General features: G+C 48.8%; 2 protein-coding genes across 4 annotated transcripts in view; one reads left to right on the top strand and one right to left on the bottom strand.

Moving 5' to 3' along the window:
• Positions 1 to 1,152, top strand: part of LOC117883865 (galanin receptor 2a-like) — a 30,327-nt gene extending 29,175 nt beyond the window's left edge. Inside the window, exon 3 of the mRNA XM_034783687.1 lies at positions 1,005 to 1,152. Coding sequence (XP_034639578.1) covers positions 1,005 to 1,152 — 148 coding nt within the window. The remainder of the gene's footprint in view (positions 1 to 1,004) is intronic.
• The window catches only part of SEPTIN12 (septin 12), a 212,521-nt gene that overhangs the window by 139,678 nt on the left and 49,640 nt on the right, over positions 1 to 23,203 (bottom strand). The gene's annotated exons all lie outside the window — the stretch shown is intronic.

Genomic DNA, 23,203 nt, shown 5'->3' with positions numbered 1-23,203 from the left:
GGGGGAGCACCAGGAAACAATACTGCCAGCATTAAAGGCTGTGGTCTCAGCACCCCAGCTGCCTAACCACCCTCATCAACTCCCTCGGCCAATTACTGATGAGAAAGTGGATCTTCCTCTCTAGTTCTGGCTCTGGGACCAATGTGCGCGCGTCAGTGCAGAAAATTCAGGAAATAGCCATCGCGCCCGTGTGTGCTACTTCTGCGCCTCTTCCGCCAGTCTGTGGTGCTAATGAGGACGCCTATTCTTCCTGCTAACTCACCCGCTGCAGGCCAAGCTGATCATCCAGCATCCCGCTGGCCTGTCCCACCAGCAACCACCTTGACTCACTTTCTTCAGTCAGTAGGGAAGAGGATTTGATTTCCTCAGCTTGGAACAAATCAATATTTTCATTTCCTTAACAACATTACTTCTCCTGGGCTCTCAGTGCTGCTCTTCACCTGGGCCAGGAGAAGAGCAGAAAGAACTTAGTGAGCAGGGTTTATGACGCTACCCGTCACCAAAGCAGCTGCGCACCTTCCCCATCAAATGGTTAGCAATAGCTACGTCCCTAGTAGACTTCAGGGCACCTCTGGTTCTTCTCCCTTTTGGGGGTAAAAGGGAAACTGCTTGTGGAGGGGGAGGCTGATTTTTAGTGTTATTCATTTTGCTGTAATTTTTTAGGATCTTTTTTAATTGGTTGCTTGGGGCTTTTGGTAGAAGGGGGAGTGTCAGGTGCTGTGTTACTCTCATGATGGTAGAGTGGGTTTATATCACCGCTTCATACCCAACTTCACCATGTTGGCCACCCCATTATTGGACTTGACAAAGAACGCCCAGCCACGGAAAGTCCAGTGGTCAGAGGACTGTGAGGCAGCCTTCCAGACCCTGCGAAAGCCACTGACCCATCCCATCCAGGCTTCACAAAGTCCTTCATCCTCCAAATGGATACCTCGGAGGTAGGGCTGGGAGTGGTACTATCTCAAGAAGTAGACATGGAGGAGCACCCGATCCTTTCCTCTCAGCTGCAAGCTGTTCCCCCAGGAGACCCGCTACTTTACTATAGAAAGGGAGGCCCTGGATGTCAAGTGGGTGATTGACATCCTGCGATATTACCTGCTGGAGAGTCTCTTTCAACTGGTCACTGACCATGCAACTCCTCCGATGGATTAACCACATGAAAGACACCAACACCCGAATCATGAGGTAGTACCTCTCGCTCCAACCCTATGACTTTCGCGTGTTACATCGGGGCCAGAGAAGGCCCACACAAAATGCAGACTTCTTCTCCCAGGTGGGAGAAGTTCTATTAATTCTGCCCACTAGGCCACGCTGCCCTGCCACAGAGCATAGTCCTACTGGCTCCGGCTGTTAGGTCACACTGCCCTACCTAGAAGGGTAGCCCTAGCGACTTGGGTCATCGGGCTGCGGACTCTCACCAAAGGGCTGCTGCACTGACCACGACCATCAGGCCACACTGCCCTAGGAGCCAGAGCTGCTGTGGTGGCTGGGGAAGATGAGGACACTTGGGTCGCCCCAGTTCTACTTCAGCTCCCCCCTAACCCAACACCCCCTGATGGAGTGGACCTACCCTGCGACATTACTATAAAGGAAAACAATAAAAAGAGTACTTGCCACTCAAAGCTAGAGTAGCAGCTGCAGAAAGGTGCATTTGTTGTGTCTGGAAATCATGGAGTGAAACAGCAATTACCAGAACCTCAGATGGAAACCACTTCCAAAAACCGGAGAGCATAATTACTAAGAGCTCATAATCCAAGAGATCAGACTGAATGCATCTATGGGGGCACAATGATTCTGAGGAAAGATACTTACGCCTCACACACAAACAATTCCATGGAGACACACACACACATACACACTGTGGCTGGACTACTGTATATTGTATTCAGTTAGCAAATGCATGGTGAAATCCTAATTAACTAGCAAACATTATAACTGAACCTGCCAGATTAGCTAGTTCAAATCAATTAGCAGGGAAACCAATTCATCGCATCAAATTGCACATGCTTCGTGTAGAAACAGGCTCTCACAGCTATGCATGGAAATATACATTATAATAGGCTCAGGCACATAAACACGGACCTGCAGCCCTGCATACATAAATACACCCAAACACATAATCCCCACACAGGAACAGCCCCATTTCTGTACAGGTAACCTACTGGTCAGTGTGTATTACAGGTCCTCCTCTCAGCCTGATCCACAGAGGCTAGACGCCTGTAACAGCTTAAGTTGTAGCAGCCCATTCGTTCAGCTCGGAGGTCCCTGGTTCAGTCCCTAGTGAGCTGGCCAAGATGGCAGCTGTCACATGCTGAAGATATTACCTGTGTGTCTCTTGAGTGTTTCTTTGCCAGCATATGGGTCCTATGAAATGGCATCTCTTCCAAGTGCCCTAGTTGAATGCCTGTTAGGCGCCCTTTGCATGCCCACACGAAGGCAACTGTGGAGGCCTTTTCACCAGTGGGATTGGTTTAAAGCTGCCCTACACTGGGAATTTACATGTAATCCATACCTCTGAGAGATGTAGCTACGCTGACCAAACCCCTGATGTAGACAGCAGTATGTCAGTGGAAGAATTGTTCCATTGACCTAGCTAATCCACCTCTCTGGCAGGTGGATTACCTACACCAATGGGAGAACCTCCCATCAGTGCAATTAGTGTCTACGCTGAAGTGCTGCAGCCACACTGCTGTAGTGGTTTAAATGTAGACATACCCTGACTGGCCTGTGGCGGATCACAGGCGAGTCATATCCTCAGCCAATTGTAGAAAATGAAGTCTCAGACAGATGGATCTGTGTTATCACCAGTATTTTTGGCCTAAGTCAGTGGTTTTCAACCTGGGGTCTGTGGACTATGTCTAAGGTGTCCACAAAAGGTTGTCGTTATGATAGGACAGTAGTTTTCAACCTGTGGTCCATGGACCCCCTGAGGGTCTGCAGACTCTAAGACTTCCAAAGGGGTCTGCACCTCTATTTGAAATTTTTAGGGAGCTGCAAATGAAAAAAAGGTTGAAAACTACTAACCTAGGAAATCCTCATGATAATACTTCAGCTTTCTCTAGCTCTGGCACCATTGGAGGATCTCCAAGTCCTTTCAGACACTAATGAACTCAGTCTCACAGCCACCCCCTAGGGTGGTATCTCCATTTTACAGCCGAGAAACCAGAAGCACAAAGGTTGCATGAGTTGCCAAAGGTGGCCCAGTGAAGGCAATAGAAGAGCCAGGAATCTCACCCTGATCTCCTGTCCCACAGTGCTGTGCTTTAGCTGCAAGGTCATCCTTCCCTCCACATAAAGGGGTTTTTTAATCATCAAAGAGAGTGGGAAGCAGCACAAAGTCTTTTGAGGCAAAAGCAATTAAAAGCTAGAGACGAAATAACTGCAGTTCTGGGAAGAAATGATTGTATCTGTATAGAATGCATTCAACAGAATGACTTTTTTTTTTAAAGACATGAGCAGTGCAATTACCTCAAACAAACCTGTGTGCCATGTTTTAGAAGAAAAACAGACAAATCTAGGTCCAGACTACACAAAATCTAATAGCACAAAGCAAAAGCAAATCAGGGTAGGGATTTACAGCTGAAGTTACTCCCGCACTCTGGATTGAAGCATTACAGGCCATCACGGCTTCCTCAACAAGTAACCAGGTTAGACAGACAGTTGTGCATCACATGTATGGCGGTTGTGATAAAAGCCAATGGGATCATCCCATGCAGAATGTTTGTAACAGAGGTTGCTAACCCACACTTACAGGATGTGACAATAGCAGAGAAGGACTAAGAATGTATTGTAACAATGAGAAAGTGTCAAAGACTAAATTCCCTTTCAGCCCTGTCTTCATTTGTTTGGAAGAGGAAGAGATTAAATCTTATCTGAAGAGTGGGCGCTGCTCTGGTCCTTTAAAAAAGGTGCTTACTGAGATGGAGGGGAAGATCTTAATATTCATAAAAGGGTTAGGAAAAATCAGATGAATAATAACAGCATCCAGTGTTGCATTAAACGGGATAAAATTTAAGATATCTAAGCCTGCTTGCTTCGGCACATAAGATAACTGCTAATTTACGGGCAATCATTGACCATTAGAGGGGTTTTTTTGTTTTGTTTTGTTTTTTAACCTGCTGTGAAATATCTGGCATGGGCCATTGTCAGAGACTGAATACTGGACTCCATAGTGCGGCAAGTCTCCAGTTGCTAGGAAAGCCATTTTAACCCAGAGTCCCCTGGGCAAGCGCAGAGGGGAAGTGTTCACTAAATGGTTTAATATGGATGTCCCTGCACTGTCAAGTCCAGTATCCTGTCTCTGACAATGGCCCATGCCAGATGTTGCACAGTAGGTTAAAAAACAAAACATAACAAAAAACCCTTTAATGGTCAATGAGTGCCCGTAAATTAGCAGTTCTCTTATGTGCCGAAGCAATACCCCAATTTAAAAAACATAGTAAGAGAACCAAAAAAGAGCCACCGTGGTTAAACAACAAAGTAAAAGAAGCAGTGATAGGCAAAAAGGCATCCTTGAAAAAGTGGAAGATAATTCCTAATGAGGAAAATAGAAAAGCACATAAACTCTCGCAAAGGAAGTGTAAAAATATAATTAGAAAGACCAAAAAAGAATTAGAAGAACAGCTAGCCAAAGACTCCAAGAGTAATAGCAAAAAATGTTTTAAATGCATCAGAAGCAGAAAGCCTGCTAAACAACCAGTGGGGCCACTGGACAAGCGAGATGCTAAAGAGCACTCAAAGACAATCAGGCCATTGCGGAGAAACGAAATGAATTATTTGCATTGATCTGCATTGTTGAGGATGTGAGGGAGATTCCCAAACCTGAGCCATTCTTTTTGGGTGACAGATCTGAGGAACTGTCCCAAATTGAGGTGTCATTAGAGGAGGTTTTGGAACAAATTGATAAACTAAACAGTAGTAAGTCTCCAGGACCTGATGGTATTCACCCAAGACTTCTGAAGGAATTAAAATGTGAAATTGCAGGACTACTAACTGTCATCTGTAACCTATCATTTAAATCAGCTTCTGTACCAAATGACTGGAGGCTAGCTAATGTGATGCCAATTTTTAAAAAGGGCTCCAGAGGTGACCCTGGCAATTACAAGCCAGTAAGCCTCACTTCAGTACCGGGCAAATTGGTTGAAACTATCGTAAAGAACAAAATTGTCAGACACATAGATGAACATAATTTGTTGGGAAATAGTTGACATGGTTTTTGTAAAGGGAAATCATGCCTCACCAATCTACTAGAATTCTTTGAGGGGGTCAACAAGCATGCGGACAAAGGCGATCCAGTGGATATAGTGTATTTAGATTTTCAGAAAGCCTTTGACCAGGTCCCTCGCCAAAGGCTCTTCAGCAAAATAAGCAGTCATGGGATAAGAGGGAAGGTTCTCTCATGGATCGGTAACTGGTTAAAAGAAACAAAGGGTAGGAATAAATGGTCAGTTTTCAGAATGGAGAGAGGTAAATAGTGGTGTCCCCCAGGGATCTGTACTGGGCCCAGTCCTATTTAACATATTCATAAACGATCTGGAAAAAGGGGTAGACAGTGAGGTGGCAAAATTTGCAGATGATACAAAACTGTCCCAGGCAGACTGTGAAGAGCTACAAAAGGATTTCACAAAACTGGGTGACTGAGCAACAAAATGGCAGATGAAATTTAATGTTGATAAATGCAAAGTAATGCACATTGGAAAACATAATCCTAACTATACATATACAATGATGGGCGCTAAATTAGCTGTTACCACTCAAGAAAGAGATCTTGGAGTCATTGTGGATAGTTCTCTGAAATCATCCACTCAATGTGCAACGGCAGTCAAAAAAGCGAACAGAACATTGGGAATCATCAAGAAAGGGATAGATAACACTGGTCTACAATTTTTGAGAAGTCATCTGCTTCAGAGATAAAATGTGCTATTTATTATGTATTTTGATGTGCTGAATTCAAATATGACAATTAAAACAACTGATTGGCTTCTGTTTCTAAGATATTTAAGTTTTTACATTTTGTCTATGTATATTGTGTAGATAGAGTTTTAATCATAAATTGTAAACCTAGGTCTTTTCATGTGTTTATGGTTGCTTTACATGACAATAGTTCACCTGTCCTGTTTATGTAACACTTTAAAAATCAGCAAAAGGGTTATATAAATCAAATTTATTATGAAACAAAAGGCAAAAAACTATTATGTACATAGGTTAGTCCTATTCAGTGTCTACTCGGCGCTTCTTGGCTTGTCTCTTGAATTCATTAAATGGAGCATCTCTTGTTACTGTCCAGCAATAGCCTGCAAGCATTGATGGGCTCCATTTGCCCTGATAGCGTTTCTCCATTGTTGCAATGTCCTGGTGAAATCACTCACCGTGCTCGTCACTCTCTGCTCCACAGTTCGGTGGAAAAAAATCTAGATGAGAGTGCAAAAAATGTATCTTTAGTGACATGTTGCAACCAAGGCTTTTGTATGCCTTGAGGAGGTTTTCCACCAACAACCTGTTGTCTGCCTTGTTGTTTCTGAGAAAATGTATTGCCACTAACTGGAAGGCTTTCCATGTTGTCTTTTCCTTGCCACGCAGTGCATGGTCAAATGCATCATCTCGAAGAAGTTCACGAATCTGAGGACCAACAAAGACACCTTCCTTTATCTTAGCTTCACTTAACCTTGGAAATTTTCCGCGGAGGTACTTGAAAGCTGCTTGTGTTTTGTCAATGGCCTTGACAAAGTTCTTCATCAGACCCAGCTTGATGTGTAAGGGTGGTAACAAAATCTTCCTTGATTCAACAAGTGGTGGATGCTGAACACTTTTCCTCCCAGGCTCCAATGACTGTCGGAGTGGCCAATCTTTCTTGATGTAGTGGGAATCTCTTGCACGACTATCCCATTCGCAGAGAAAACAGCAGTATTTTGTGTATCCAGTCTCCAGACCAAGCAAGAGAGCAACAACCTTCAAATCGCCACAAAGCTGCCACTGATGTTGGTCATAGTTTATGCACCTCAAAAGTTGTTTCATGTTGTCATAGGTTTCCTTCATATGGACTGCATGACCAACTGGAATTGATGGCAAAACATTGCCATTATGCAATAAAACAGCTTTAAGACTCGTCTTCGATGAATCAACGAACAGTCTCCACTCATCTGGATCGTGAACGATGTTGAGGGCTGCCATCACACCATCGATGTTGTTGCAGGCTACAAGATCACCTTCCATGAAGAAGAATGGGACAAGATCCTTTTGACGGTCACGGAACATGGAAACCTTAACATCACCTGCCAGGAGATTCCACTGCTGTAGTCTGGAGCCCAACAGCTCTGCCTTACTCTTGGGTAGTTCCAAATCCCTGACAAGGTCATTCAGTTCACCTTGTGTTATGAGGTGTGGCTCAAAGGAGGAGGATGGGAGAAAATGTGGGTCCTGTGACATTGATGGTTCAGGACCAGAAGTTTCATCCTCTTCCTCTTCCTCATCTGACTCAAGTGAGAATGATTCTCGTGCATCAGGAACCGGCAGTCCTTCTCCGTGGGGTACTGGGCATATAGCTGATGGAATGTTTGGATAATGCATAGTCCACTTTTTCTTCTTTGACACACCTTTCCCAACTGGAGCACCATGCAGAAGTAACAATTGCTGGTATGATCTGTTGGCTCTCTCCAAATCATTGGCACTGCAAAAGACATAGATTTTGTTTTCCTGTTCAAACACTGGCGAAGATTTGTTGCACAAGGGTTGCAGCATATGTGTGGGGCCCACCTCTTGTCCTGATCTCCAATTTTGCAGCCAAAATAAAAGTAATAGGCTTTCTTAACCATAGTGGTTATACTGCACTTTTGTGATGCAAAAGCCACTTCACCACAAACATAGCAGAAGTTATCTGCACTGTTCACACAAGTACGAGGCATCTCTGCTCACTTTGGCTAAACAGAAATGTGTCCCTTTGCAAAATCAAACACTGACAAATAAGAGAGCACGACACTGTATGATTTCTAGAGCTGATACAGGGCAATTTGTTCAGCAGAGTGATGTAAGCTTCGTTATGATTGCATCATCCATGACTTCTAGGAATAACATGATGCAATTCATATCATGTATGACACAATACCAGCTTCAGATTGCATCATTCATTGTTTTGCCTAAAAAGCAAGTACTGTCCAAACCCAGTCATAGATTTATTCATAGATCCAGTCAAAGATGTATTTTAGTCATTTCTGGTTTAAATTGAGATCCCTTCCCATTATAATTCACTTATCCTCCGCCATTCCCAAGTCAAGGGTCGTATATACTGACCCAATAGCATATCTTAAAAACTAGAGCCAATCAACAATTTTAAGCATCATTTTCGTTCTCAGTGACCCAGAATTAGTAAAGTTTGACTACATTTATTTCAGAAGCATTTTGGCTGTAGAGCAATGTAATAAGACAGAAAATATCATGTTGCCTCTACATAAATTCATGGTACACCTACACCTTGAATACTGCGTGCAGATGTGGTCGCCCCGTCTCAAAAAAGATATATTGGAATTGGAGAAGGTTCAGAAAAGGAAATCAAAAATGATTAGGGGTATAGAATGGCTTCCGTATGAGGAGAGATTAATAAGACTGGGACTTTTCAGCTTGGAAAAGAGGCGACTAAGGTGGGATATGATAGAGGTCTATAAAACCATGAGTGGTATAGAGAAAGTAAATAAGGAAGTGTTATTTACTCCTTCTCATAATACAAGAACAAGGGGCCACCAAATGAAATTAATAGGTAGCAGGTTTAAAACAAACACAATAAAGTATTTTTCCACGCAACGCACTGTCAACCTCTGGAACTCCTTGCCAGAGGGCGTTGTGAAGGCCAATACTATAAAGGGGTTCAAAAGGGAGCTAATAGATACATGGAAACTAGGTCCATCAGTGGCTATTAGCCAGGATGGGCAGAAATGGTGTCCCTAGCGCAGAGGTGGGCAAACTACGGCCCGCAGGCCACATCTGGTCTGCGGGACCGTCCTGCCTGGCCCCGAGCTCTTGGCCCGGGAGGCTAGCCCCCGGCCTCTCCCATGCTGTCTCCCCTCCCCCGCAGCCTCAGCTCGCTTGCTCTGCTGCCGGCACAATGCTCTGGGCGGCGGGGCTGTGAGCTCCTGGGGCAGCGCAGCTGCAGAGCCTGGCCTGACCCGGTGCTCTGAGCTGCATGGTGGCGGCAGTGGTGTGGCCCGGCTCCAGCCGGGCAGCGCAGCTGCCGCACCGCCAGCCACCGGTGCTCCAGGCAGCGTGGTAAGGGGGCAGGGAGCAGGGGGGAGTTGGATAGAAGGCAGGGGAGTTTGGGGTGGTGGTCAGGGGGAGGGGGTGTGGATAGGGGTCGGAGCAGTCGGCGGGGGAGCAGGGGGTTGAATGGGGGCAGGAGTCACGGAGGGGCAGTCAGGAAGGAGGGGGTGTTGGATAGGGCGGCGGGGGGCAGTCAGGGACAGGGGTTCCAGGCAGGGGCGGCTCTAGACACCAGCAAAGCAAGCACGTGCTTGGGGCAGCTCATTTGCAGGGGCCGCAGGGATCCAGCATGGGAGCTGAGAACCAACAGGGGGCCCTGGGAGCTGTAGTTTCTTGGTTAGCTCCCTGTCTATAGAGCCAGCCCTGGAGCAGGGAAAGAACTACATTTCCCAGCATTCCCTTGGCCACTACCAACAGGAAAGAGGGGGAGGGAGTGAGGAAGCTGAGACCTCATGCTGCAGCCTGCTGTGAATGGAGCGCTGCACTAGGAAGGGCAGGGATACCATATTTTAACATTCAAAAAATAGGACACTCCACGGGGAGGGAGGGTAGCCCCACCCTGCCACCATCCACTCCCTCCAACTGCCCCACACAGAAACCCCAACCCATCCAACCCCCCCTGCTCCCTGTCCCCTGATCACCCCCTCCCGGGACCCCTGCCCCAACTGCTCCCCAGGACCCCACCCCCTATCTAAGCCCCACTGGTCCTTGTCCCCAACTGCCCCCTCCTGAGACACCCCCCAACTTCCCCCATAGGATCCCACCCCCTACCTGTCCCCTGACAACCCCCTGGGACTCCCATGCCTATCCAACTGCTGCCTGTCCCCTGACTGCCCCCACCCCCGAATCCCTGACCCATCTAACCCCCACTTCTCCCTGCCCCTGACTGCCCCCCAAACCTCCACCCCATCCAACCCCCCCTGCTCCCTGTCCCTTGACTGCCCCCCCGGAACCCCCTACCCCTTCTCCAATCCCCCACCCCCCTTACCATGCCACTCAGACCAGCGTGTCTGGCTTTGCGCAGCGCCAGACACGCTGCTGCATACATGCTGCCGTGCTCCCCTGTGGAGCCACAGCCCCCCCCCCCCCCCCCCTCCAGCCCCTGCCTTCCAGATTTGAACACCTCAAAATTCAGGAGTGCTCAAGCTCAGTTTGGGCGGCTGTTACTTTATTTCTCCCAAATCAAATATACTGATCCACTGTAACTTGCTGTAGAAAAAGTAGGATAAAATTGAGCAAGAAATGCTTCCCAGTGGTTGTTAGGACTGGAATTGCTATTTTCAACAGCCATTGCCTTTTTGTTTGTTTGTTTGTTTAAAAGGAAGACAGTGATATTGCATTGGCAAATTCCCCATAGAAAGAAAGAGTGGAACAAAAGAATAATAAAGGCACCTCAACTTTTCCTTATTTATGTAGGACAGTCTTATAATATGCATCCAGATATCCTCCAATCACACAAGCTGAAAATTGTTCCACTTTACTGCAGTTCTGTAACCATATGGGAACCAGTCCTGTCTGTGTTCTGTGCACATCTAAAATTCCTGCTGAATGACCTGCCCTGGGAGCGAGTTACCAGTGACCCAGGGCTGCGGTGGAAGGAGGGTGCAGGTGTGGGGGCGGGGAAGAGCCCAGGGCTGGGGCAGCAGGAGGTGTGTATGGGAGCAATGGTGGGAGGGTAGGGGGGAGCTCAGAGCTGGGGCGGCAGGGTGTGTGTGGGGGGGGGGGGGGAGAGCCCAGGGGTGGGGCGGCAGGGGGGTGCGGCGAGGAGCCCAGGGCTGGGACGGGGGGCAGCCAAATATTTTTTTTTGCTTGAGGCGGCAAAAAACCTAGAGCCAGCCCTGGTTCCAGGGGCAGTCAGGGGACAGGGAGAAGGGGTGCTTGGATGGGGCAGGGGTCCCGGGGGGCGCCGTCAGGAATGAGAGGAAGGGTTGGATGGGGCAGCAGGGGTCCAGGGTTGAATAGGGGACAGGGAGCCGGGGCGTGTGGATGGGGCAGGGGTCCCGGTGGGGGGACATCAGGGAACGCGGGGGGTGGATGGGGCAGGAGTCCCGGGGGGGCAGATAGGCGGTGGGGGTGGGGCCACGAACTCCTCCCCTAACCGGCCCTCCATACAATTTACGAAACCCGATGCAGCCCTTGGGCCAAAAAATTTGCCCGTCCCTGCTCTAGCGTCTGTTTGCCAGAAGCTGGGATTGGGTGACAGGGTCTGGATCACTTGATGATAATCTGACTGTTCATTCCCTTTGGGGTACCTGTCATTGGCCACTGTCAGAGAACAGGATACTGGGCTTGATGGACCTTTGGTCTGACCCAGTAGGGCCATTTTTATGTTCTTTTTTTAAGACAGGATAGGATTTTTGGTGTCCTAAGAGTTTTGTGTTTAATTAGCTGGTGGCAACACCTAATTTCCTTTGTTTTTTTTCTCAGCTCTTCCCCAGAGGTGGGGGAGGGGGCGTGAAAGGGCTTGAGTGTACCCCACAGGAAGGAATTCCCAAGTGCGCCTTCCTGGTTCCAAAAGAAGAGGTTTTGCATTTAGGTGGTGGTAGCGTTTACCAAGCCAAGGTCAGAGAAAAGCTGTAACCTTGGGAGTTTAATACAAGCCTGGAGTGGCAAGTATTATTTTTTTTAAATCCTTGCAGGCCCCCCACCTTCTGCACTCAAAGTGCCAGAGTGGGGAAATCAGCCTTGACAACCTTCTGAAATAAAAATTTGTCTCCAATACATTCCAAGAACTTCAATAAATTTTTGCCCTGCTGTGTTATTTTCCCAGCAGATATCTGAGTAGTTGAAGTCCCCCATCAACACCAAGTCCTGTGCTTTGGATGATTTTGTTAGTTGCTTTAAAAAAACCTCATCCACCTCTTCTTCCTGGTTAGGTGATCTGTAGTAGACCCCTACCATGACATCACCCTTGTTTTTTACCCCTTTTATCCTTACCCAGAGACTTTCAACAAGTCTGTTTCCTGTTTCCATCTCAGCCTCAGTCCCAGTGTATACATATTTAATCCTCCCTTTTCCCCCTTCTAGTCCTTCCTGAGCAAGCTGCACCCTTCTATACCAATATTCCAGTCAGGTGTATTAGCCCAACCAAGGTGACCTAGTCGCATATACACTGGGTGTTAGGTTGACGTCACTACGGTGCTCAAGGGTGTGAATTTTTCCCATCCGTGAGGGATGTACTATATCAATCTGAATGTTAAATGTAGACAAGGTCTAAGTGCTGCAATAGCCCTAACTCCCCCTTGGACTGTAGTGTAGGAGGAGGTCCTCTCTCTCTCCTGGGCACATCCAACCTGCTCCAGGGGAGAGGAGGGAATGGGGGAGAGAGAGATGTACCAGACGTCAGTCAATTTCTCTCAGCAAGGTACTCGTTTAGATGCCAAAACCACAATTGATCTCCCCCTTTTAGACGTGATCACAAACAAAACCCCAGAGAGGAAGAGGGCCTTTGTCACCTACACACAGCGCTTAGTGACGGACCAGTTTTCATGAAGAGACTCAAGACAAGTGGTTTATCTCACGAGAGGCCTGCAGGCTGAATTGCTCTCTGCAAAGCTACAGGCTCCCCATACTGATGAGTGTGCCTCAAATGCTCGGTCCTATACATCATTTGAAGGTCAAACATCTCAGCCCATGAAGATTACTGTTCATCAGATCAATCCTTTGTTTCCTAAGAGCATTGATTAAGCTCTACACCACAGCAGCTGTTGTCTCCTGTTGTGGGACTGACATTCTCCAACGGCGGCAGCTATGTATGCTTTCCACCAACGCTACGTTGGTCATAATACACCAGCTGCTTCATGGAAGCACAGCTCCTGCTGTGCTCAGCAGACAGACAGCCTTCTGGGATATTGTCAGCATGTTTGGCCCACAGCAGCAGAGCTGGGCAGATAATCTGTAACAGAGTAAAAAAACCAAATTTGGTCTTTTCCTGTCCAAGATAGCGATTTTCTTGAGCTCTCATTACTTGAAGCTCTCCACTAAGTTTTTGTGAATTATTCTTCCTCAACATTTCTACGTTTACAGTGCCTAGCAGTGTGGGGCCCTGACCTAACTGGTTTTTAGGCGCTACCAAATATATAGCAAAGGGCACTTCCTGCCCCCACAGAGCTACTTGGACTGCAACCACTGGAAAGGTTATTCCATTCAATTGTGATAGGGAGACAGTACATCTTCAAAGAGTGAATGCAGGCCATGAAGACAGCAGTAGAGCTGGCTTCAGAATGCAGGGTTTTCCTCGGCAGAAGATTGTGACTTTTCAGCAAAAAATTGAAAACTGAAATATTTCAATTCCGAAATGTCACCACAGTGCCTCATGGTCCTGTTCCCCTCTTTAATCTGGGCTGCCTAGTTGAATGACATCTCCCATGATGCGCCACTTTCTCCCCTCTCAGAGGGGAGGTGGTGCAGCACGACAGGCCTATCGCTGCAGCGTGTTGTCAGTTGGCATGTGTGTGTGTGTTCTTTCAATGTTCTGTCCAGCTCTGTGCACGTATCTGGTTTATCAGACCTCAAGAGTATTACCCAGCGTTGTTAAGTGCTGAAGGCTGGGATGTCGTTACCTCAGTAACGCTGTTTAGGCTGCTCAGTACTTCTGTCCTTGAAGCATCAGTGTTATTAGTAGATAGTCTGCTGAATTAACATGCTGCACTTCGATTGACCACAGGCACGGTTTGGTGACAAGGCACTCGGCCAGGTTTATGGCTGTCAAAACACAGTCCTAGCACCTTGGCTCCATGGTTACATGTAGGCTAACACATGAGTGCCCCGGGGCAGAGAATGGCTCAGTCAGCAGTGGGACTGTCCACTGCTCCCTCCGCCGAACAAAGAATGAAGGTGAAGTACCCTGACATTTATAGACTAAGGCGGGAGGAATAGCTCAGTGGTTTGAGCACTGGCCTGCTGAATTCAGGGTTGTGAGTTCAATCCTTGAGGGGGCCACTTAGGGATCTGGAGCAAAATCAGTATTTGGTCCTGCTAATGAAGGCAGGGGGCTGGACTCAATGGTCCCTTACAGTTCTAGGAGATAGGATATTTCCATTCATTTACTTATTTAAGAAACAGCTAACATACACAACTTCCACACCGCCTTACCTATTTCATGACATCTGATAGGAACAAGGGGAGGTAACAGATATCTTGGACACAACATCCTGATTCACTGTTTTGTCAAACCACCTTATCTCGTACTAGATTGGGATGTAGCTGTACTAGCTGAAATACATTGACATAAATATCTAGTGCCTAGTAAACTAGCAACAACTTTGCCAAGTTCATGTACTGGCAAGGAGGGAGGTGTACTTGTGAGCATCTGCTTTAATACACGACCTGACTTTGGTTCACAGCCTCTGGTTCAGGTCTCAGATCCTGCACCAGGCCCAGTGCTCCCAGCTCATTCTCTCTCTCTACTATGCAGTGTGCCATAAGATATGAAGACTGGGAAGAATGGGACATGAGGCAGCTGAACTACAACCCCTATGAAGTACTGAGGCAGCATTTCAGACTCTACCTATTTTGGTTCTGTTGTTTAACCAAAAAAAAGAACATCTAAATTCTCCACTAAAAGCAGATACTTGGCAAAAATTTTGGTAATTTTTTTTTTTTATTAAATGGCGAAACACAGTTTGGACTGAATTTTTGGCCAGTCCTAGCTGGGGAATGGACCATATGACCAGTCCTCCAAATAGCTAGAGAAGGCAACTCTCATGGTATGGTGACACTACAGTAGCCCAGCTACAGGGCTGCAGCTGTAGTGCTGACAATGTTGACATTTCCCCACAATCAAGGGAAGGTTTTTTCCCCATCGCTGTAGTTAAACCACCTCTCTTAGGAGGCAGCCTGGAAGAATTCTTCTGCTGAGTCTGCAATGGGGGTTGGGTCGACCTCACTCCGTCACGCAGGGTCAGGGCCGGCTTTAAGTCGATTTGGCCGATTCCCCGGAATGGGGCCTCACGCCTAAGAGGGCCCTGCAACATCCGGGGCTGCCAGCGGAGCAGAAAAAAAAAAAAAAAAAGCCGTGTCCTGCTTCTCCCCCCTCCCTCCAGCACTTGCGCCGCCATACAGCTGATCAGCGCAAGCCTGGGAGGAAGGGGTGAGGAGGAGGAATGTGGCGTGCTTGGGGAAGAGGCGGGGCCAGGGAGGGGATTTGGGGAGGGATCCAATGGGGCAGGGAGGGGGCGGAGTCGGGGCAGGGGGGGGGGGAACGAGAGAATTTGCATCCTGGCGTGGGTCCCCGTACCTGCTAAAGCCAGCCCTGCGCAGGGTGTACCATTTTTCACAGCCCTGAGCAATGTAGCCAGGTTGATCTAAGCCTAGGTCTACACTGGGGGAGAGAAGGGGGTCGACCTAAGATACGCAACTTCAGCTACACGAATAGCGTAGCTGAAGTCGGCGTATCTTAGGTCGATTTACCTGGCCGTGAGGACGGCAGCGAGTTGACCGCTGCCACTCCCCTGTCGACTCCGCTTCCGCCTCTCACCGTGGTGGAGTGGGTGGGTCAGCTTTTGTGGCCCGCATCATGCGGGAGGTCAGACTAGATGATCATAATGATCCCTTCTGACCTTAAAGTATATGAGTTCCGGAGTCAACGGCAGAGCGATCGGGGATCGATTTTATCGCGTCTACACTAGACGCAATAAATCGATCCCCAACAGATCGATCACTACCCGCCAATCCGGTGGGTAGTGTAGACGTACCCTTAATTTTAGATATAAACCAGACTAGGTGGGAAAGAGGCTTAACTGGGAAGTGTCTATGCTCCACTTAACCCCAAAGTTGCTGAAAACAGCATGGAGAGCTGATGGGATGAGAGTTCAAGGGGGAAGTTTCGCCAGCGTAAAGGGCCAGCCCACGCCCTTGGCACCACTAACTTCTCAAAATAGGGTTTAGATGGGACGCAGGCCAGGTGCTGGTTTTCTGCACAGGGGTGTATTTCAAGTGCCTGGGGAATTCTGAGCCATGAAGCCATGAAGAGGAGAGGGGATTAAAGGGAGAGTTGACGTTCTTTCTCTGCTGTTCGACAGCATGTATCTTTCTGGACCCTGTGATGATCTCACTGGGCGAGGAAGGCAAGAATTTTAACATTGACTCCCCAGAATTAATCAGAGGTGGCAGGATATTCTCTCGCAGGGTCAAAGGTCACGAGCAATGCACTACACATGGCTAGTGAGGCATGTGTGGTCACTTGTACCATTCCCTCCTTGCCAGCTTAGCACTGTTGGGGGCTTCCAGGTGCATACGTGTGGATTCTGCACTTAGTCCAGAGGGATCCACACCCCAGCGCGCTAGTGCCAGAGTTCACACAGCCCGGGGGTAGCAGGATAGACACACCACTGCACTAGGGCTGGAATTCACAGTCACAGGGTTTGAATGCATCATTTACACAGAGCAGCACTCCAGTGCCAGATTTCACCCTCGCAACCAGAGTGCAAGAAGATCCACACACCAATAAGCTAGTGCCAGACATCAGCCTTGCAGCGACTGACTGCCACACATAAATGCAGGCCAGCAGGATTAAAATCCATGCTCCCTGTGACTGCGGTAGGCTCCATATGCCCCGGGTGCAGTTGTAACCCACACATCTCCTGGGTGTGGTGCTTTGTCCCCTCTAGTGGCACTGATACCACTTAGAGATTAATGAGTCTGCTAAAGCCTTAGCTAAAGGCCACGTGACTTTTAGCTCATGCACTAGAGCAGGAGTGGCCAACCTGTGGCTCCGGAGCCACATGCGGCTCTTCAGAAGTTAATATGCGGCTCCTTGTATAGGCACCGACTCCGGGGCTGGAGCTACAGGCGCCAACTTTCCAATGTGCCGGGGGGTGCTCACTGCTCAACCCCTGGCTCTGCCACAAGCCCTGCCCCCACTCCACCCCTTCCCACCCGCTCCCCTGAGCCTGCAGTGTCCTCGCTCCTCCCATCCACCCCCAAGCCGCCTGCATGCCACGAAACAGCTGGTCGGGAGGTGCAGAGGGAGGGGGAGGTGCTGATCGGTGGGGCTGCTGGTGGACAGGAAGCACTGGGAGTGGGGTGGGAGCTGAGGGGGGGCTGCTGACGTATTACCGGGGCTCTTTGGCAATGTACATTGGTAAATTCTAGCTCTTTCCCAGGCTCAGGTTGGCCACCCCTGCAGTAGAGGCTTGTGTATTTAGCTCCAGAGGTCCCAGGTTCCCACTTGAACAACGACCGGGGTTTGTCGGTGTTACACAGGGACAGAGATAAGAGTGCCCTATAGCTAGTATTCCCCTGCGTATACTTGGAAAGAGGCAATGCCCACCCTCTTCTGCACTCTGTCCTCCTAGCTGCACACCAGTGCTAAGCCATTCAGCGTGTCTACACTGCAGTTAAAAGCCTGCAGCTGGCCCATGCCAGCAGACTCGGGCTTGCAGGGCTCTGGCCCCAGGGCTGTTTTATTGAGGTGTAGATGTTTGGGCTTGTTCTGGAGCCCAGGCTCTAGGACCCTGCAAGGTGGGAGGGCCCCCCAGAGCTCATGGCAATTATAAAAAAAATAAAATATAAATATATGGAGATATATCTATCTCATAGAGCTGGAAGAGACCCCAAAAGGTCATCCAGTCCAGCCCTCTGCCTTCACTAGCAGGACCAAGTACTGAGTTTTGCCCCAGATCCCTAAGTGGCCCACTCAAGCATTGAACTCACAACCCCGGGTTTAGCAGGCTATCCCTCCCCCTGTCTGAGTACAATTAAGCAGCCCCCCGAGTCTGAGCCCAAGGCAGCTGGCACAGGCCAGCTGCAGGTTTTAATTGCAGTGTAGACATCCCCTCATCGGCTAACTTCACTTCTCCTCCAGTGGTTTCCCAGGGCCTCTGAGTTAGATAACTGCTATGAAGAGCTGCGGAAGGAGAATGGTTTTGTGGGTGAGAAATTGTCAGAGAAGGCAGCTCTGCCTGAAGAGGCAGCTTGTCTTCTTGCATTAGCAGAGGAGAGCAGGTCCCATCGGGATGCTGTCATCTCATTTCACACAGCATGCTAGCCACATGCAAACATCATCTGTTCCAACTCAGGGTCAGCCAGAGCCGGCGGGTGCCTTCGAGACTTGGTGCAGGGGCCTGCATTCAGAAGAGCAGAGTCAGATAGAGATGGACAAGACCAGCTGCGGCTGAAGGTCAGAGAAAGAAGACAGCTAAAGCGGAGGGAGAAAGGGACAGGGTGAAGGATATAGGGAGGATGGAGGGAGGAGCAGGAGGAAAGTGAGGCCTGGTGAAGAGGAGACAGGGGGAATGGAGCAGAAGCAGCGAAGGTGAAGTGGGACAGAGTGAGACAACAGAGGAAGAGAATGAAGCAGACGGGCTACAGCACTGACTTACACCCTGAGTCTGCTCCATGGTAGAGGGAGGGGCTGAACTTGTATTGGAGCCAAGGAGCCACCAGCTGAAGTGACCCAAGGTTGTGTTGGGTCCAGGGCCATCCCTAGACATTGTGGTGCCCTATGCAGACCCCCCATGGGGAGGAGGGGGCTGGCCCCAGGCCTCCACGCAGGGGGGGAGACAGGGGGGAAAACCCACCTCCCAGTACGAGCCGGCAAAGCGGAGTGGGCTGGGGACGGGTCACTCCACTTCCCGCCGCCTGGTGAGTGCAGGGCACACCCAACACCTGCTGCAGTCCCCTGGGACGTAGCTCAGGGGAAGGGGTGGAGTGGGGGTGGGTCTGGGGCGGAGCAGGAGTGGGAAGAGGCGGGGCGGGGGAAGCTTTCCTGGCCAGCTCAGCCAGCCAGGGGAGATCAGGCTTGCCGCTGCGTAGGACCCCAGGAAATTTGGGGCAATTTGGTGCCCCAAATTTCCTGGTGCCCTATGCAGCTGCGTAGTTTGCGTATGGGTAAGGACGGCCCTAGTTGGGTCTTCTGCAGAGTGAGATGCACAGGGCTCCTTCCAGCTCTCTTGCCACCCAAGGCTGGGCCTCCAGCTGCCCTATGCACATGACGCTCCCCACGATGGTCCCACCTGGCCAGGCTACAAGGATCACAAGTGGGAATGTGAGGTGGTAGCAAGAGACCTGTGGTACAGCATGTTGGCAACGCATGTAAGGGGGTGATGGTGAAGGAACCAGGATGAGAGGCTGAACAGGAAGGTGCTGACAGTCATGGAGTGGGGGGTACTTCACCAGCAGGAACTGCCTCGCTTTGGAGATGGTGGGTTCTGGGGTTCAGGTGGCCCCACTGATATTAGAGACCAGCCAGCACTCTGCACAGAGTGACAGGTCAGCAGAGGACCGAGACAGGTCGACACACTGCAGGGTCACGCGCACAGATAGAGGGGCTTAGCCACTGTGGCACTGTCTTCTGCATCATTCCTTAGTGCCTGGTAGCACCTGCTCCAAGGCAGTCCCCTGTGGGGTGCATGCGCGCACACACACACACACTCTTTAACACCCCCCACCCCAAGTTCTCCAGGCTTCACCCAGTGTGGTGATCGTTTCTGTTCTGTTGAGCAGATGGACTGAAATTATATATACATTTGCCCCATGTGAATTACAGCTTGGTAGACACATGGCATTTGATTGTTTATAATTGTTAATTACATGCCTCTCCACTAACAGCAAACCGTGTGAATGCAGAGAGCTGATTAGATTAGGTTTGCATGGAAACAAGCTATAGTTTGAAAAGGTCTCAGGTCGGAGTTTGATATGATCTGGTAGAACTTCCGCAGACAATGGCTAGTACGTAGCCTTGTAGACGAGCAGAGGACGGTGGTGGCTAGAAGAGCAGCAAGCTCCTCAGGTCCACGGTTCCATTCCACCATAAGCTCAGCTGGGGTTAACTCCGCTCTGAGCTCCTCAGACAGTCAATATAACCCCAGCTGGAATATTCTGAGTCTGGAGAAGGGGCAAGTTGGCCCATAATCACCAATCTCTCTTGGGAATCCTGCACTCAACCAGCAGGAGTCCATGAGAAGACAGTCATTTCTAGGAGCAGGGGTATTGCTGGTCTCCCCCTAAGCTCAGCCCTCCAGCTGACAACTGTAGGTATTGTTGAGATTCCCCCAGAAAGGCCCCTTATGAACCAAGAGCAAAGCAGCTGAACAAGGACTTGGTCTCCAGGCCTCCAATGAAAGGCCTGATGTTCTGCCAACCAAGTTACCTCACTCAGATTAGCGTTACCATCCCCATACAGGGCTAAGGACCCTGCAGGCTCAGAGCACTCTCTATGCCAAGGCTGGGGCAGGACAATGCCATGCCCACAGAGAGGCCAGGAGGGTACTGAACAAGGGCATTAGGTGCCTTGTTAATGACCTTTAACACAGTGGTTCTCAAACTTTTGTACTGGTGACCCCTTTCACATAGCAAGCCTCTGAGTGCGACCTCCCCTTATGAATTAAAAACACTTTTTAATATATTTAACACCATTATAAATGCTGGATTCAAAGTGGGGTTTGGGGTGGAGGCTGACAGCTTATGACACCCCATGGAATAACCTCGCGACCCCCTGAGGGGTCCCAACCCCCAGTTTGAGAACCCCTGCTTTAACAGATAACCAGAGGGAAACCCTCTTTCCAACGAGAAAATGAATTCATGGTGCCAAGGGAAACACCTTCCAAAATGGGCAGGGTCGTCTCTTGGAGCTATTGGAGAGGCTGGGCTGCAGTCACTGGGCTCCCATCTCACATAGTGAAGAGATGGAAGAAAATCTGAAATACATAGCTAGAGTCACCTAATGCTACCATGAAGACAGAACACTTGAAACTCTGAGGCAATAATGACATATCAAGGGGGACTCGTTATGACCCATCCAACACCTTAGACATGATAATTTTTGAAGCAGCAAGGAATAGCCCCACTGCTCTTACACCAGGTTCCATCCTTTCCATGCACACATGCTGGCCAGCGTCTCAGACAGGGCTCTTCATTCAGATTTCATAGGAAGATAATGTTTGGATGTGTGACAGGTTGGATCACAGAAACCCCCTTGGGAGCTGCCACCCGATGTGCAAAGACTACCCCTGCTTCTGTTTTCCCTGCCAGCTCAGGACTCCAGCACCCTGTCTTGCTGAGCCGGACACTCCTGTCTGGCTTCAGACACAGATCCAGGGTCTGAATCACCTGTCCCAAAGCTGCAAGTTTACCTGAAAACAGCTCGCAGTAGTGCGCTTGTCTTTAGCACTCAGATGCCCAACTCCCAATGGGGTCTAAACCCAGATAAATCCGTTTTACCCTGCATAAAGCTTATGCAGGGCAAACTCATAAATTGTTCGCCCTCTATAACACTGATAGAGAGATATGCACAGTTGTTTGCTCCCCCAGGTATTAATACATACTCTGAGTGAATTACTAAATAGAAAGTGATTTTATTAAATACAGACAATAGGATTTAAGTGGTTCAAAGTAGTAACAGACAGAACAAAGTAAGTCACAAGCAAAATAAAATAAAATGCGCAAATCTATGCCTAATCAAACTGAATACAGATAATCTCACCCTCAGAGATGCTTCAGTAAGTTTTTCTCAGACTGGACACCTTCCAGGCCTGGGCACAATTCTTTCCCCTGGTGCAGCTCTTGTTGCAGCTCAGATGATAGCTAGGGGATTCTTCATGATGGCTTCTCCACCTCTCTGTTCTCTTCCCCCCTTTATATATTTTTTGCATAAGGCGGGAACTCTTTGTCTCTCTGGGTTTCCACCCCCCCTCACTGGAAAAGCACCAGGTTAAAGATGGATTCCAGTTCAGGTGACATGATCACATGTCACTGCAAGACTTCATTACTCACTTGCCAGCACACACATATACAGGAAGACTCACAGGTAAATACAGCCATCTGCAGACAATGGGAGTCATCAAGATTCCAAACCATCATTAATGGTCCACACTTTACACAATTACAATAGGCCCTCAGAGTTACATTTTATATTTCTAGTTTTAGATACAAGAGTGGTACATTTATACAAATCAGATGATCACACTCAGTAGATTATAAGCTTTGTAATGATACCTTACAAGAGACCTTTTGCATGAGGCATATCCCAGTTACTTACATTCACTTATTACCGTATTTTCTCTAAAACTGTCTCAGTTACATTATATTGACTTATCAAGTTTTTATAAAACCATATAGACTGCACAACGTCACAGGATGAACCTCGATAGTCACACCTAATATTCCAATCTGTGGATGGCTGCGCTGGGACACTTGGGCTGCCATTCTGTATCACACTTCTGAACTTGTACATAATGGCTTTAGGATGCTGCACTGATCCTAGAAGTCGTTTTATTTTGTAGAATCCATGATGTGCCTTCTACACACACAAACTGCTGGAGGTGGGGAAAGGAGATGGTTAAAGCTGCAATTTCTGTTTACAGGTGCTCAGAAAGGGACCGTCCTGCTAATGAAAGACCCAGGGCCGGTGCAACCACTAGGTGAACTGGGCAGCGGCCTAGAGCGGCAAGTGGTTGGGGGCACCAGGGGCAGTCCTCAGGCATAGGCAGCTGCGTAGGGCACCTGAAAATTTGGGGCACCACTGGGTCTTAGTGTCCACCCCACTGGTGTTCCTACCCCTGTTCTGACCCTTCCAGCAGGCTCTGAGTCTTCCTGGGAAGGGGATCTAGTAGTTAAAAGAGAAACAGTCTCCAGCCTGCCAGACCTATTAGCACAACACTGAAACTGTTAAAAGAACCATTCAAGGAGTAATGAAGACATTTAACAGGCATTTGCCAACCCCCAGGTATCTACTGTCAGTTTCTGAATGTACTGACAAAAAACAGTTGTGCATGACTGTAATATTTATTTATATTTATATTATATTATATATTTATATTTACTCAGAACATGTCAGTCTACAGGACCTTAGTTTAAAATTTGCTTTAAAAATATTTCATTAGTGAGTTGGTGATAGGGTGACCAGATCACCCAGGTCAAATATCGGGACGCGGGGGGGGAGGGAGGGGGGGAGGCGGGGGGGGGGGGGCGCAGAGCTGGCTGCCCAGCTGGTGCAATCCCGCGGGTGGCCCCAGAG

The sequence above is a fragment of the Trachemys scripta genome, chromosome 10, assembly GCF_013100865.1.
Source record: "Trachemys scripta elegans isolate TJP31775 chromosome 10, CAS_Tse_1.0, whole genome shotgun sequence".
In the NCBI taxonomy this organism is placed as follows: Eukaryota; Metazoa; Chordata; order Testudines; family Emydidae; genus Trachemys; species Trachemys scripta.
This window is presented reverse-complemented; position numbering and strand designations above follow the sequence as displayed.